Source organism: Canis lupus, chromosome 18, assembly GCF_048164855.1.
Source record: "Canis lupus baileyi chromosome 18, mCanLup2.hap1, whole genome shotgun sequence".
Classification (NCBI taxonomy): domain Eukaryota; kingdom Metazoa; phylum Chordata; class Mammalia; order Carnivora; family Canidae; genus Canis; species Canis lupus.
This window is the reverse complement of record NC_132855.1, coordinates 5,958,607-5,976,753: the sequence shown is the minus strand read 5'-3', so window position 1 is coordinate 5,976,753 and position 18,147 is coordinate 5,958,607. Positions and strand designations below refer to the sequence as shown.

The following is an 18,147-nucleotide window of genomic DNA, read 5'->3' as shown; positions in this document are numbered from 1 at the left end:
CAGTGTTGGATTTCAATGAGTCCTGTTTTGTGGTTGTTTTACATTTTATTAAACAGTCTACCAGATACTTATTATTCTCCCTTTTCCAGATTAACATAAAATGTGCAAAAAACGAAATCTTCCTCTACCACTTGGCATTCACATAACGGGGTACTGAGCATTACTCTTTGGTGACTGAAGGCTACAAACTTCATAGCTAAAAAGCAGCGACCTGAAATCAGTAATAATCATCAGGAATGTAGATTGGGAGATTAAATGTGGGAGATCATAGGACTGTGGCTCCCTCTGACAAATCAAATGGGAAAAAAAGAAAAGGAAAAGAATAGAAAGCTCAGCTACAAATGTAGTTTTTCTACACTGAAATATTAAAGAAAATCTTCCCCCCAGTTCTGGTAGTTTGCCAATTCAATTCATTTTTCAGTGCTTTTCAAAATTTCATTCACAAGCGGGTCATAGTAAACATAATAAACATACCTTCCATGAAGGTACACATTCTTATTCATTTTGTATCCCTCACACCTTTAAATTCCTGTTATTTAGTAAATGGTAGACAAGTATTTGTTGAAAATAGAAATAAATGAATAATTAACAGTAAGAAATCCAGATATAATTCCATAAAATATTAAGTGCAGTAAGATTTTTTTTATTTTAGAGCGCATATTGACTGCTATTTAAACAACTTCTTCTTGTTTTATTTTAATGTGTATTTAAGATAATATAACTATTGATAAACATTTATCTAAATATTCCAGAAAATCTTTACGAAGCTAAATCTTCCTAACATAAATTACTGTTAGAGCCGATTTTGATTCACATTGAGATACAACTGAAATGAGGTATTAAGAAATGAGTTGTTATATTTCATTATATATTGTAATTAATATGTGCATAACTAATTATTATAAGTGAGTACATTAAGACACCCTTTTTGTTAAATGCATTTGCATTTGGAACGTTTACTATAAAATGTAGACTTTAATTTCTTTAAATTTTTAAAAACTGATTATATATTTTCATAAGTAGCTATTAGACATACATGCCATTCCACATTGTCATCTTCTTTCCCAACACTTAGTAACTTGGTGAGTGGATTTCCAGTAAGGCCAGTGTCACTCTCAGGAGACTGGTGTCCATGCTGTACCAGAAGCGCACTATTTGGTGTTGGAGGGTGTGACCGTTTAAGAGTCTGGTTGACAATCTGGTAGTCAAGGGTCATGAAGGGTTTTACTTGTTGTCTTTGGACTTTCTGTAGCTGGGACTTCGTAGGACTTTCCAGATGTGCTGAGACCTACAAAATAAAACCGAACAAATATCATGTGTAGTATCATCTGGTGAATCAGAGTTACATTTTCAAGAATTGAATTATGACAATAGACACACAACATCCACTTCGTTCAGATTTATGGTTTATGCTTCTGTCATAATTTGCATAAGATATTAATAGATGATAGTTTTTTTTAAAGATTTCATTTATTTATTTATGAGAGACACACATGAGAGAGAGGCAAAGACACAGGCAGAGGGAGAAGCAGGCTCCATGCAGGGAGCCTGACGTGGGACTCGATCAGAGGTCTCCAGGATCAAGCCCTGGGCTGAAGGCAACGCTAAACTGCTGAGCCACCCGGGCTGCCCTAGATGATAGTTTTAAGAGGTAATTTAAACTTACTAAAATAGGGATCCCTGGGTGGCGCAGTGGTTTGGCGCCTGCCTTTGGCCCAGGGCGTGATCCTGGAGACCCGGGGTCGAATCCCACATCAGGCTCCCGGTGCATGGAGCCTGCTTCTCCCTCTGCCTATGTCTCTGCCTCTCTCTCTCTCTCTGTGACTATCATAAATAAAAAAAATAAAAAAATTAAAAAAAAAAAATAAACTTACTAAAATATTTTCAATGCTAATCAAGTTTTTAAGAATAGCTCTCAAAATAACATGTAACTGAACTAAAATTTGGAATAAATATGTAAGTAGCAATACTTTTTGAGGTTCCAGAAAAGGAAGTCTAAAATAACACAAGGAAAATATAGCTGACTCACTACTGTTAGTAATTTTCATATACTTTATATTTCTTGGATTTTTGTATATTATATATAAATATTCCATGGGACATAATCACAACTATTTTTATTAAATATTTTAAAAATTATCCATGATGGAGCAGAAACTAGAAATATATATACTAAGTATGAAGTATGATGCTTTATGGGTAGTGAAAATCTAAGTGATTTTTTTTCCATACTTTTTGAAATTTCTGTGCTAGACTTATTTTTATTTTTATTGGTTTAAAGATGTATTTATTTATTTGAGAGAGAGAAAGACAAAGAAAGAAAGCACCAGCAGGAGAAGGGGCCGATAGAGAGGGAGAGGGAGACAATCTCAAGCAGATTCCCTGCAGAGCGTGGGCCCACTTGGGGCTCAATCCCAGGGCGCTGAGATCATGATGTGAGCTGAAATCAAGAGTCAGATGCTTAACTGACTGAGCCACCCAGGCATTCCCTATTTTTATTTTTAAAAATCTTATTTTTAAAAGCACCTGGCTTGATCTTTTTTAAAAAACATTTTATTTATTTATTCATGAGAGACACACAGAGAGGCAGAGACACAGGCAGAGGGAGAAGCAGGCTCCCTGCAGGGAGCCAGATGTAGGACTCGATCCCGGGATCCCAGGATCACGCCCTAAGCCAAAGGCAGACACTCAACCATGGAGCCACCCAGGTGCCCCACCTGGCTTGATCTTAATCTCAGGGTTGTAAGTTTGAGCCCCGTGGTGGGTGGAGAGATTACATAAATAAATTCATAAATAAATAAATAATCTTACTTTTAAACCTTTCCATCTTCTCACTTAATAATAATTGTGTAGACCATTATGAATTGAAGGAAGCATTCAGAGAAAAATCTGGCTGGTGCCATGTGCCAACTGGACAACTGTCCAGTAGTCTGAAATCCCTTTTAAAAACAAGCCTTAAAATTCTGGTTAGTTATCACAGTTAGCAATATAACATCAATTGCATAAGTGCAATTTTAAGTATGTCAAGCTTTTCCTTTAAAAGACTCTGAAGGTAGTTTTGCCTGCCAGTCCTCTTAATATTTACTATGCTGTGATGTGGCTTCTAATACATTTTCCTCAAGTGGCCTATATATAAACCTATTAAATATTTCCCTCATGTTAAACAATAGTAAAGATTGCTGTACAGTGCTTATTTTTCCTTTTATTCAGCTACACAAACTACTCCTTAAATCCCTTAACATGCATTAGCCCAGATAAATAGCCTTTACAAAGTATTTTGCATTTAAATTAGCTGGTTTGGGGTACAATATTGTAGTAGTTACTTTAGTTTAATTCTGTTATGCTGACATTTTTAGCATTATTTTAATTGTACTACCATAAAATAATTTTTCAGTCATATAAAAAAGATTAAGATTGGTAATAAAGATTACACATATTACTAATTATATTGCTATGAGCTTTAAAGCTGTAAAATAACATTTCATTAAAATGCCAGTGATAATTTTTTTTAGGGTAGCTATTTAGAATATCTTACAGTTTTAGTTAATCCTTCTTAATCTGTATACATTTACAAAATGTACATTATAAATAGTGTCTTTGGATTTACGAATCACACAATGTAATTGAAGACTAAAGAACATTGTATCCCTACAAATGAAAAATACCTCTTGTTCTAAGAAAAGTATGTTGAATCAGAATTTACAACATTCATTAACTAATTCATTTTTTACTTTTCATCCATTGACTCTAAGAGCCTTCATTAGAGTACTTATTGCATTTGCTGTTACACCAAGAGTACAAGAGGAGTCGTAAATGTGATCCCAGGGCTCTACAGGCTTACGATCTAGTTGGACAGTATTAATATCAACTACAGTAAAAGCAATAATGATAATAATAATTTGCAACAGGTAGGCACTGTACTAAGATATTTACATTATTTCATTTACTTTTTGTTACAACCTTAGGAGGGAAGTATCATTTAATCCCTACTGTACTATGTAGATGAAGCCACAGAGACAGAGAGGTTTAATAACATGCCTCTCATCACTCTGCTAGCAAGGGATAGAGCTGCAATGCAAGAGGCTGCCTTCCTAAACACTACGCAATAATTGCTCTTGAGAAAGTAGTTGAAATGACTGGAGAGCAAAGGAAAAGCTCAGTGGTGTATACAATGAATTAAAAATGCCACAAAGGAATGCCCAGGTGGCTCAGTCAGGTAAGTGTCTGCATTCAGTTCTGGTCATGATCCCAGGGTCCTGAGATGGAGCTCTACATTGGGCTCCCTTGCTTAGCAGGGAGTCTGCTTCCATCTGCCCCTCCACTCCGCTGCCTCTCTCTCTCTCTCTCTCTCTCTCTCTCTCTCCCTCTCTTAAATAATAAAATAAAATCTTAAAAAAATAATTAAAAAATAAAAATGCCACAAAAAGCAGTTGATTTTAAAAACACAATTATAAGAGAAAGTGGTTATAAATTGGGTGTTGGAAGGAAATGGTCCTGCACAGGGGCAAAGGGAAGGAAATGTCAAATGCAAAAAAATCAAAGAAAACAAGAAAGAAGACAAGAAGCTGTGAGATGCTCACAAATGTTAGTTGCAAAAAAGAACTCAAATGAATCCATTTCCTTCCTCAGAGCAAGACTACCATCTCCTCTGTAGGCCACTGTATACAGAGAGAGAGTAAAGTATAAAATAGGATCATCTCTAATCTTGCCTAAATTAGTGAGGTCTTCTATAGAGAATTACAATGGGTGAGGACCATCTGGGATGCCATCTATGGAACATCTGTAGAGTAAGCATAAGGGACTAGAAGCTTAGTGGAGCAGGGAAAGATTCAATGGAATGTGCAAAAACTACTCCCCAGAAAACCTCCATCTTTTCCAGTCAGGAACTGATATCAGAACAACGAGACAATGGAGCGTAAATCAGCAGCCAAACCATGTGTGGCCTACTTTAAAATACTTTTAAATTGTCTGGCATCTGCAGACATAACCATTAAACTATTGGATTTGTCTTATGGAGGTCCCAGGATTTTGTGAGATGAAGTAGATGAAATGACAGGTTGCCATTGTTCATTTATCCACTTATTTAAGAGATGTTTTTTGAGTGCCAAGTGCATGTGCACTAAAGGCAGAAGGGAAATAACCACGGTGCCTGCCTTCATAGAGTTGCAGCCTCATCAGAGATTAGAAAGGGAAGAAAAATATGAGCCCTGTAAGGGAAAGGACTGTGATTCTCTTGCTGACTGTTTTACTGCCATACATCTCGCACACAACCCAGAGGAGGGCACAAAGCAAGTGACTAAAAATGTGTTCACATATGTTCAATGAATGACCGAATGAGTCATTGAAGTAATTGAAGTACAGCGTTTGAATAACTATGGTGACCACCATATTTTGGAGAGCTTTGGGAATCTACTAGAAGAGTTGGTAAGCCATAACCAGAATATCAAAGTCTTCGCCTAGAAAGCTGGAGCAGTTGTCAACTATGATTTGGTGCACTGGACTGTCAGAGATTGAGACCATCTAAATGTAACGAAATTTTGCTTATAAAAACAAGTAAAAAAACAAATAGAACTCAGTACTACGCTTGAACAGTATCACTCTGATATGCTGCTATTTCAAACTAAACATAATGAGGGGCATGTTAAGTCTAAGGTTCTGTCTATATGCAGAAATCTGTTGTATCGCACTTAAAAGAATGCATTTACTCATAATCTCCCTTATTTTCTAAAACATTATAAATAAATATAAAGTGCGAATGTGGTAAGAGATATTCATACCAGGAAATGTAGGCTGAAGATTAATATTTCAACTGAGCATAGAAATTTACCCATGAGCATCCTGGCAGCCAAGGAAAAAGTAAATTTAATATATATATATATAAAATATATATATAAATAATAAATAAATATATATATAAATTTACTTTTATATATATATATAAATATTATACATATATTATATATATGGTGGAACCTTGTGATATTGTAGATATTTGAGTATTTTTGATCTATAAAGTATCAATTCCCTATGGCTCAACCTAATATATATTTCCTATTAAGTAATTAGATCGTATCAGTTCTGAGGAAAGACAAATATTTTTACAAATACTATCTGAGGATTCACAAACTGGGTTTTTTTCATGGAGGACTTGAACAAAATCCCGATAACAGTTTTTATAAAATAAGCCATGAAATTTTCCATCTCCCGTATCTAAAAAAAAAAAAAAAATTACTGTCTTAAGTTGGGTTACCCAGGAAATATACTCTGAAGCTTGCCTGGAGAAGGTTTGTTGGGGGTAGGGGGTGACTTCAGAACCTGAGTCAGGGTAGGGTGAAGAAAGAGGCAGGCAGACGGAATAGTGGCTCAGTTGTGAAGGGGATCATCTAGGCAATGCATCATAACATCCACTACGTTTATTTCTGATGAAAGGCCCAAAGCATGATATGAATCAGCTCCAGTGAAAAGCCCAAATACATAACCTTGTGCCAATCTGGACCCTTAGATAGTATTCACGGTCTCCAGAGCAATTTGCACTGCAGATACACTAATCCAGATTCACTAATCCAGAGGATCACTTGGGAAGATCATCACCCCAACAGCAACTGACTCAAACTAACCTTTAGATAGAGATTATGACATTAAAAAAAAAATTCCATTATCTGGAGTTAAAAAAAATGAAAACCTTAGCTTAAAAAGTCGAATTATTATTTAATGTTTCAAATGTAGTTTAGATTCCCATGTTCTTATAAAGGGATGTGGTCTCTTAAGAAATTGGAAATAATGTATTAGGGAGCTATAGAAAATGTTTAGATCCACTAATAAGTGAACTAGGGCAATGTGGCTTAATGAGTAAACTTTTTTAAAAAAATTATAATCACACAAACTCCTGCAAATACAATAAGCTAAAGGGAAGGAGTTGGTCAGGAAGCAAAAAATGCATTCTTCTGGTTGCAGGAAACAATGATTTGGGGAAATTCACTACAAATGCAAAATATATGTATCTGCGGATCCCCCCCCCCCTTTTTCCATTTATTTTTAGACTAGAACAGATGCAGGAATCCTGACTATTGAGAGAACTGATGAAGGTCCAGGACAAAGTAGCCAAATGTCATAGTAAAAAGTCAGCTATCATTCTCTGACTATAGCAGGTGAAATAAGAGGAACTATTTAGGGTAACTGATGTCTGATAATTTTTTTTTAAGTCTCAGAATTTCGATCAGGTTTGAGAGGGTTCAACTTTACACATCAGCAAAGATTCTGTTAGAAATTAATTAAGATTAACAAAATGTCATTAAATGACCCTATTTGCATTTGGGTATAAGATCTCCTGAGAGGTGGAAGACTGTGGAGTAATGTGGGCCAGCCACGCAGTGCTGGCTAGAAGGACTCTCTATGCCCCCACGTGGAGTCATTCTTATTTTCACACAGTGGCTTTCAAATTATGCTCTTAGATACATGAGTTCATTCCTCCAATTTACTTTTCAGTGTTCTACACTGTAGTCTTTTGACCTAGTTCTTGTATGGGTTTCATATCCCATCCAGTGGATAACAACAGAGAGAGTATATTGTACAAAGAAATTTTAGAAGCAAGTAGGTAGTTGCACCAAAAAATCTTTGAAGGACTCCACAAACCCTGTGATTCTCCATCTATAAGATTGCCTGCTTGTATCATATATCCTTAATACTGCTGTACATCACATAAATACTTATAAACATGATTCGCGCGCGCACACACACACACACACACACATATATATAAGCTTCTTTTAAAATGTTATCTTTTTATAGAGAAACCATAAGATGATGATAAAAGCCCTCAGCTAATTCTTTCAACATTTGCTGAGAGTTTAACATTTAATGAGAGTTTGCTCTTTGTGAAAGCCGTCCCAAGGGAAAGTCATTCCTCTCTAGAAAGCAGGGCTATGACCCACATGTCACTATCCACCTGGAGACCACTTATCTAAGCTGAGGGCACAGGACCTGGGAGGAGATAAAACACCTTCTGGGTACTGGCCTTTGGAAACTCAAAACTAAAAAGTGATGGCAAACATCACATAAGCAATTATCTCAATAACAAGACTTTTTATCACCATTAATTTGACTAGCCCGACGAATCAATCAAGCAAACACGGGCACCTACCTAACAAGCATGTTTAGACGATCTGCAAGAACAGAAACAGAAATATATTCAGCAAGAAATAGATTTATAACAAATACAGCACCTCATGATAGTAAATAAAAACATCTACACTGTTGTCAAACACACACACACACAGACATCTGCATGCGTGTACACACTCACACCCCTATGAGAAAGCAAGACAGGCAATCCCATTCACTACAGCATGACAGTCCTTATTTAATTTTGTTAATTTTGCATTAAACTTGAATTTAATAAATGAAGTAAAAGCTTGGACTTCACAAGTGAGTAATAGGTGACTATTCATTATATTCCTAGCATCAGAGGTATATAAGAAGAAATCTATTTTGGGGGGCTTATGAATCTACTACCTCTAGGTACCTACTCATAAAAGCCACACGACATTTGTTAATGCTATGTAGTAAAGATTAATAACTCATTTCTTCAAATCTTACTTTCCTTGCAGCAGTCTTTGGATATGATATACCCATAAATCTCATCTTGACTAAACCTAAAATTATACAGTCGAGCTTGTCTGATTGAGATATAACTACTGAACAAAGTAGGGCCCGGTTCATCAAAAGTTTTACTTAGATTTCTGAATAACTGTCAGTATATTTCAGCTGAGTATTATATAATCCAAAGCTATTTAGTGGATAATAATGTAAAATGTGATTGTAACATATTCCTTCAGTCCCAATCATTTGAATTTGGATAATTCCAACGGTATGTCTTTGAAGAGAGACCCACACTTAAAAAACTTTAAAGAGGCATGAATATTATTAAGCAGAGTTTTTTTTTAATTCAGTAGTGTTCTAGCAGCAAAAATGCTTGCACTCCAAGAGCACTCATATTTACATTATAATGTCTAAGCTTCCCTTACAATTCAGTCTAGCTCCATCTATGCTTGCATTGATTTGTTTTATTGATAATAGCATCTCAGGAAAATTGCCATATTATACCTTTAAAAGAATTAGAACAAATATCAGCAATAATTGTGATTTACTTATTCCGATTTGTTTTTTAAGAGCATGTGTACTTGGAATTTTTGAGCCATAAACATCAATTAAGAATCACATCAGAGGGACATCTGGGTGGCTCAGTGGGTGAGCATCTGCCTTTGGCTCAGGGCGTGATCCCGGGGTCCTTGGATGGAGTCCTGATTGGTCTCCCCGCAGGGAGCCTACTTCTCCCTCTGCCTATATCTCTGCATCTCTCTCTGTATCTCTCACAAATAAATAAATAAAGTCTTAAAAAAAAAACCCAAAAAGAATCACACCAGAGACTGACCACCTCATGTTGGGTTTAAAACAACACAACAGGCCAAGCACACACTAAAGTCAACTGGCAACATCATCAATGACCAAAATAAGTTAATATGAAACATAGGGATAACTTGAGCCACAATACTTTACATTGACCCTGTGCTCACAGGCTTAGCATTCATTGATTGTACAAATATTTTTGAGTCCTATGACACATCAGATTTTATGCTACTGTAATAAGTTCTGGGGATATAATTCTGAACAAAAGAGAAACAACCCAGTCTTCGAAGGGTTCACAGTTTATTAAGAGAGATAAAAAAACTAAACAAAAAATTGTAATACAGTGTGATAAATTTTGCAAAAGTAGAAGGTATCACAAAAGCAAGCAGACAGACTGAGATGAACATGCGTGCCTCTATACAGTAGCCATTACGTGGGTGGGTAACGTGGTACATAGTTCCTCTCCTCACACAGCTAATGGACAAACAGAAGAGACAGAATTTTGTCAAACACAAATGACTGTAAATTCTTTGGTGCTATAAGAATAGGAAGGAGAGATACACAGGACTATGAGCATGTGGACAGAAATTATCCAGACTGAAGGTAGGATTGGTTTACCTGAGAAAGGGATGGTAGTGCTGGATCTGGAAGATGAAAAAGAAGTACCTGGAGCAAGAGTATAGAGAAAACATTCCAGGGAGATGGAACAGGATGTGCAAAGACCTTGATGGGAGGAAGCAAGATGAGGAAAGTGCTTGAGAGGACGAAAGGACTAGAGCAGTAGGGCCAGTCCATGCAATGTTTTTAAGTGTATAAATGTCTTATTTTCTTTACTACAAGGAAGAGGACACAAGTAGTTCAGCCAGATGAATTCTAGCGGGGTAAAAGGAGAGTCTAGGAAAGAAAAATGGGTTATGGAACTAGGACCATAAGAGTGAAGTAATCATATGGAAACCAAGTAGCTGGGTTTCAGAGATGTCTAGAATGGATTAAGAAATGGCACTTGAGTTTCTGGCTTAAGTGACTGAATGGACAGTGATGCCCTTCACAGAGAAGACTGGGGTTTTGGGAGGTACCGAGAATCATAGTTTGGTTTTGAATCCACTGAGTTTGTGATGTTTTGAAAGTGTCCAAGGGAGTAGGTGAAGTAGGCTGCTAGATATGGAACTCAGTAGCAAAGTATGGACTGTGGATAAAAACTAACTTGGTGTTTACACTTAGACGGTAACTGGTGAGATGATTTTTAGATTATGTATAGAATTAGGAAGATGAGGGGACCTAGAACTGAACATGGTCGACTCCCAAGCTCTAATTACACATGAAGCATCAATTCTGATTCTAAACTCTATTTGTATCTCAGGTCCTATTGATTTTTTTTTTTACACATTTTGCAAAATGTTCACTTGAGGTTTTTATGTGTTACACAGTGGAGTAAATCCTCCTTAATTCAATAATTACTAGTTTGTTCTATTTCCAAAGCTATACAATCAACCCTTTGATATAGATACAGACTTACTTTCCTAATCCAATTGCATTACAACTCTCATTATCAGTCCTTAACCTTTTAACTGCAATTCCAAAATCCATAAAGCTCTGAAATCAGAAGTTGTTTTTTCTTTTTCTTTTTTTTTTTTTTAAGTCTGGTGATATTTGGTGGCAAAATCAAATCTGAAATAAAGACTATTTATAATCTTTATCTCACTTATAATAGATATTCATAGACATTGCTGTGGATATATTAATATGTTTGAGTATGGGATGCAGTCTTGGGTCCCTCTATATGTACCACATTATCTTAATTCCTGAAATGCTGAGAACTCTAAAACACATCTAGCCCTAGGTTTTTGGATAATAGATTTTGTACTTTATTTTGTTTGTACATTATTTTGTTTATTGAGTGAACAGTCTGTAGAAAGAACTATGCTATATGCTTTGCATAAATAATAAATAAATAATATTTAATCTTACAATATCATACATTAGATTATTTAATCTTACAATATCATAAATTAGTTTTTAAAACTTCAGCACTCTATTTAACTCCATTTTATTTTCCAAAATTATAATGCATCAAAAATTAAAATCCAAACTGAGCAATATGTTATCTCTTGGGGAAGTAGTGACATGAGGCAATGTCCTTTCTGATTCAACAGACCAACTGAATAAAAGAAAGATGTGTTTTTCCTTTAACATGAAGGAGTGGTTCAGGTGTAGCATTATATTTTAATATTAGACATATTTGTATGTAGTGCTATTAGCTGTGTTTAACTGAGTAAAACTATTCTCTGAAACTTTCAGAACTTTCTTATATAAATTGTCTTCTGTAGATGTAGAAATATACAAGTTAGTTACGCTAAATTTAGTAAAATGTCTTAAATTTCTTTTTTAAAAAGTTTATCTGCATTAAAGCTTAAATATGAATATTTATTAAGAGGACTTTTGTAAGTCCTCTCTGCTTCAGAAATCAACAATTGTGTTTATATGATACTTTATACTTCACAGTTACTTTCAACTTAAAACAAAGCTCTCATGTAATGATTAAACATACTTTTCTTCATTTTCAGTCTAGTGACCTTAAATCGTTTTCATTATGAAGTTGTAAATGTTCTTTCAAGGATTCAGAGGATAAAGGAGAAACAAGACTGACTTCTTTAAAAGGTCTAGTTTCAGATATCTTGGAAAGTCATCAGTACATTTATTTTTAATTTTACATGTTCTAAAATAGATCCAAAACCATCAATAGGAACACCTGGGACAAAATCTAAACCTCCTTCTAACACTTGCCATCGTTGACATCATTCTATTACAAATGCAATATACTCTTCATTTTTAATATATCTTAATGCTTAGATTTGGGATAATATCAGTATATTGTCAAATTACACAGACCTTATTGTAAAAGAAACTCACAGGCCACTTAAGGTAGTTGAATTTATAACAAAGAAATTAGTACATTTTTGTGAGAATAAAAGGATCATAGAGGTTTATTCCTGAAAAAAAAAAAAAAACATTCTAAACAATTCAAATGGTTTAATACTATCTCAGGCTTGAAAACTTTTCATGTCCTTTATCTACTTTATGAGTTGATATATGATCATCAATTAATGAAGTCATTTTTATGATAATAAAATGTCATCATTAGAACTGTGGTATTCTAGTCTAACCATTTGCTAAAGAATACGATTGGGGCATTTTAGGTAGTTAAATATTAAAATAATCTAATTGAAAATGAGACTTTGAAATTATTCATTTTGATTGACAAACTGCAGAAAATGGCTTTGTTTCATAAGTACATTTCTATCACTCAATTTTTATAGTTATTACTAGTATTTCTGGAAAAAAGGGATAAAATCTACATTGTCTTTGTTTTACTTAACTAGTAAATAGAACGATTTCTGGCTCTCTGTGTTTTATATGCATCTGTTATCATTTTATCCACATTAATCAAATTCCTCCAGTAATCATGCCTGCATGTAGGAAAGGTCATCAGGTACCCAATTGTTGCACACAGTTTCACCTTCCCCTTGTCATTGTTCTTTAGAATCAAAGAAACATACTTCCGTTGCAAACTGTTTAGTTACAGAAAGTACATAGCTAGGAGCATTAATTTATTGAGAAGACAGATCATAGCATCTCACTGAGTAAATGAAGGCCTGAGGATACCATATAATAGTAGCCACTGTCACGTATGGAATCAAATATTCCAATGGTTTGGGGAAGGACTTTTGTCTTCATTCCATTGATGAAGAAACTGAAACTCAAACGCATTATCAGACTTGCTCACAATCACACAGGCAAAAAGTAAACACTTCTTGTCTTTTTGATTGCAAGTAAGACATTCTTTCAACTACAAGGTATTTATTACCAGCTCACGAGGATAATAAAAATGAACTCCAGCCTCCATTACTAGGAAAAAAAAAATGCGTCCTATATCTGTATACAAGTATCAATCAGCTGACTCCTCTCTGGTGGAGAAACCTTTGGAGTTGTTTCCCTGTGATTAGTTAAGTTTGACTTGGTTCACTCATGATTTTGTTTTTATGTTTCACATTGTCCTGTAACCACCACATGGTACAAGATCTGGCTTCTCCCTACAGTATGAGACAATGCCACAATTGAAGTCTACTATCAGAATAGACTAACTTTAGAGGAGTGTTTCCTTTTTTTTTTTTTTAAAGATGTTTTGTTCCACTCTTGTGTTTAGATCTGTGTTTTAAATGTACACTATTCTGTAGAGCTAGTCCTTTTCCCAGGAATTTCCTTATTTACTCTTACTTAACTGTTTCTTTCCCAAAAACCTCTAAGTTCTTTTCATCACAGAGAACAGGTGGTTAGAGAGGGAGGAGGTGAGGAAGGCAGAAACTATTATTTTCAGCTGGGCTCACTCTAAATAACTATCATGACTATTGTATTTCATCTCTTTCAACTTTTTGCTCTGAGGGATAAATTTAAGAAATAAACAAATGCGTACAAATATTTGGCAAAAGTTGAAATAACAGAAAACTTCTTTGTAATATCTTTTTGTGTATGTCAATCACTTTTTAAAAACAACAAAAGCCTCAAAATGCTAGTTAATATTCTAGCTTTGAAATATCTGGAAAATATTTGTTGTAATTTCAGAGATGAAGATCCAGGATTCTATTTCCATTGTAATTTGAGCAAATCAATTAAAATAAAACTTTTTCATTGAAATTTAAAAAGAAAAAATATATATCATTATAAAATATGTTATTTTCATCTTTTTAAGCTTTTATCAATTATTTTCAATTATTCTGTGGTAGGCAAAGTAATGCTTTCTTCACCAAAGGTGTCCATATCCTAATCCTCAGAACCTGTGGATATGTAACCTTACATTACAAAGGGATTTTGAGGGTGTGATAAAATTAAGGATTAAGGTGCATCTGAGAGGCTGTGCTGGTCAAGGATGGTCAGGTATAAGAGGACAATGGGGCAAGAAATGAGCCCTCACTGAAATAAGTAGGTTGAAGGCTGGACATCGAAGGAAACAAAGGCCCAAAGGTGACAAGATGGAATAGCCAGTGGACTAAGACTCAATCAGACTAAAGAGAAAGTATGAAGAGTAAGAGCAAGAAGACTGGAAAGCTGAGGCCCCAGTTTAGGACACTGGTGGGTCATCCTCTGAAATCCCCTGAACAAGGTATTCCTCTGTCTTCTGTCAATTTTTACATTTTCATTTTTCTTGTCAGTTGCTCACTATCTGCTTCAGTAAACCAGCCGACATGCCCACAAATGTCTCTGCTTCTTAACACAGATCACTTGCTTGGTGGTGGCAAAAGTTCTACCATAAAAGATTTATTGGTAAAATATACAGTCTATCAACCATTTCTTAATGGGAGATTACCTCCAAAAATCATAGCATTAAACATGGTTTTAATTTTCTTCCTTACTGCTTCTAGAGCATCTTAAAGTGACAAAATTGTGGACACTTGTTAACTTTGTTTTTTTTTTTGTTTGTTTGTTTTTTTTTTTAATTTTTTATTTATTTATGATAGTCACACACAGAGAGAGAGAGAGAGAGAGAGAGAAGCAGAGACATAGGCAGAGGGAGAAGCAGGCTCCATGCACTGGGAGCCTGATGTGGGATTCGATCCCGGGTCTCCAGGATCGTGCCCTGGGCCAAAGGCAGGCGCCAAACCGCTGCGCCACCCAGGGATCCCGACACTTGTTAACTTTGAATATGATGTTTCCATGAGACTAAACAAAAAACAGTGTCATTGCATAGATAATTTGGTTTCTAAGTGTTTCCGCCATTTAATAACTCACCATCACTGTCACAGTTTATCTGAGTCTTCTCTGTCATTGGAACTGAATTTTTAAATATGCAGCCACAAGGACCATTACTATGAAGGTGGCATAGGTGAGGCAGTGTCCTCTGCCTTGGTGGGTAAGCCTGGCATCACCGTCTCCCGCCTTGCAGTTGGTGAGATACCAAGAAGCGGGAAGCAGCTAAGCTGCTGAAGATGTTTGGCATTGACAGGGACGCCATCGCACAAGCTGTGAGGGACCTTGTCGCCAAGACCTAGGGAGGGTAGGGGGTGTGAGGTAGGGGTTCTACACATTCCTGAAATTCTGGCAAAGGTGCTCAAAGATGTACGGAGTGGAGTGATAAAATATATGTTTTAAGAAAAAAAAAAAAAAAGAAAAAAAAGTAAGCAGACAACTACCATGGAATCCAAACACAATAATAAATAGAATGAGTAGGACACGGCATTCTGTATTTTATACAATATTTTACTATTAATAGAGCACTTTCTTATCCATTGATCCTTTCTGTGATCTCATATTTTGTCCCTTGTGATTCTAATCCCTTATTTTATGCATTTAATTGATGAACTAAGGCTCAAAGAGATTAACCAAGTGATAGAAGTGGCACCGTTAAAAAAATTAATCCACCCCTGCTTACATTGTACTCTCTTCAAGGTTAAAAACTATACTAATAATCATAGTGATAATAATGGCATAAATTGCTAGTAAGCGTAGTGAGTAATAAGTATTGCTTTGTGTCATGTGCAGAGTTTGGATTACCTTATCTCACTGAGATGAGCAGCCTAATTCTCTCCATAGGAAAAAGTGAAGATGGAGGAGAGTAGATTAAGGAACTTTGAAACAAAGCAAAAGTTCAAATCCTCACTGAGACCCTGTACCTCATCAGAAATAATTTTTTAAAAAAGAAATAATTATTAAGACAAAGCTTTTTGCCTTTTAACTTAACAAATATGCCTTAATTCTTGGTACCTTGTGCTGAGGAGGGAACAATGCAACAGGTACCCACATGACTTGCTACCAAGGAGGTAAATTTGTGCTATACATTCACATAGCCTAAGGAAAAAAATCCTAAATATGTAAAAACTCTGAAGCATCAAGATGATCATTGAAACATAATTAATAATGGTCCTGTAAGGTAGAGAACATATAAAATTTAAATACACATCTCAATGGCTTCTCTATATTATTCTTTAAACCGTGAGGTTTGATTTAGTTCTCTCATTTACTCAGATCAAAGGAATTTATTGCTCAAAAGATTTAATCATAAAATGACTAGAAAGTATAAACTTTGAAAGCAAAACTAAAGCCTCCTTTCCATCTATTAATCACAAAATTTAAAAAAATAGAATGATATATCAAGTGACTCTAACGCAAGAGAAAATATCACTATTAAGCAAGCTGTTTTAAGAAAAATGTCATAACTTTAAAGTCCTTACTAACACTGCAGCCCTAACTTCCATCTCGTCTTAATATATTTAATAGAAGTACACGACGTAGCATCAAAGTTCTGAACATTTACCAAACATTTCCATATCCATGAGAAAAGCTAGAATGTTAAGAGGGTTAAAGAACAGCATGTGAATAAGTCTTTCAAACAATAACAGGATATTTCAAATTCTCAATATAAACACATTAGGATACTCAACCAACATAAACCAGACCATATAAAAATGTGCTTACAGAAGTCAATAACTTTGATGTGTTCTCCCCGTAAAATCCAACACTATCATGTGAGAATAAATTATTCTTTCCATCCTTATGGTGTTGTCTTGCCCATAAATTTAAAAATAAATTTCCAAAAGAACACAAGCATAGATACATAAAGGGTTTGCTTTCAAAAAACAGCTCAAATAGTAATGTCAACCAGATTCTCTTGCATCTCACCAAGGGTTTTGTTTGGTGTTTTATTTTGATTTTTTTCTTCCTCTTATAAATTCTTCTTCTTAAAAGAACTACTATTAGTGGCAAGGTCAACTCAGCCTTACCACAAGTCACTAACGACTGAACTGGCATCCTGATATCTGAGAAGTCATTTGCTGTCACATATCTATCATCAACCCTTCAGAAGAGTAGGAGAGTGTTGTGCCTTATTAAGACTTGGCCAAGTTAGGGTAGAGTTTCAATCCTATTGAACTCTATATGTGCATAGGGAAAAATGTGATTGTTTTGTAGCCTATAAATATATCGCCAGCTCTAGCAAGCGACAAGACATCTCACTCTAGAAAGTCAAATGCTGCAATGTGTCACTTTCAAACTTCTCTCACTGGTCCTAGAAAAATAGGTACAGATTTCAAATAAAGTTATTTAAAGTAGATTCTGGTATACAGACACCCACGTCCTCCCAAGTTAAATTTCCCAGTTAAGACTGTCTCCAGTCAATCTGACCACTTCAACCTGACAGGCAAGCCAGTCAAATAAGCAGTCACAGTGGGCCAAAAATCTGTCAAAATGGTTTGCTTAACTGGTGATTACTTTTGAGTGACTTGAGCAGTCAAGTTAATCAAAACAGTCAAACCAGCTTTTCCATGTATACATAGTCTTAGCTCTTCCTGTGTTAGTAGGTATGCCTTGTTTATATATTTTAAAGGAGTTTTATTGAGTTACACTGTTTAAGAGAAACAAGTCAAAAATGCTGTGAGCAACTAGTTTGACAATTAGGTCTCTCTTTAGAGTTGGGTCTCAACTTCAGTACCCGGGAGAAAAGGCTCACTTTTCTCCCAAGAGCTATAGAGGGGATGGGGTGAAGGCAGACAAGAGAAAAGCACCATGGAAGCAGGAAGGACGCATATGCCCACCTCCTAATATTTTTTGGTTAGAGGACTGAGACATGTGTCCCGGCAAGGGATTGGACTAGTTATACTTTTTGAGATTAAATTAAAAGACTTAGAAAGAAATCAATGTAGGGGTACTGACACAGATGTCACTGTTGACTGGTTTTCTATGTTAGTGTGAATA

General features: G+C 35.4%; 1 protein-coding gene across 19 annotated transcripts in view; it reads right to left on the bottom strand.

The window, feature by feature from the left end:
- The window catches only part of TFEC (transcription factor EC), a 222,616-nt gene that overhangs the window by 43,511 nt on the left and 160,958 nt on the right, over positions 1-18,147 (bottom strand). For all 19 annotated transcript variants that reach the window (XM_072783351.1, XM_072783352.1, XM_072783355.1 and 16 more), the window contains one exon: positions 1,037-1,288. In XM_072783351.1, the coding sequence (XP_072639452.1) occupies positions 1,037-1,288 (252 nt within the window). The remainder of the gene's footprint in view (positions 1-1,036; positions 1,289-18,147) is intronic.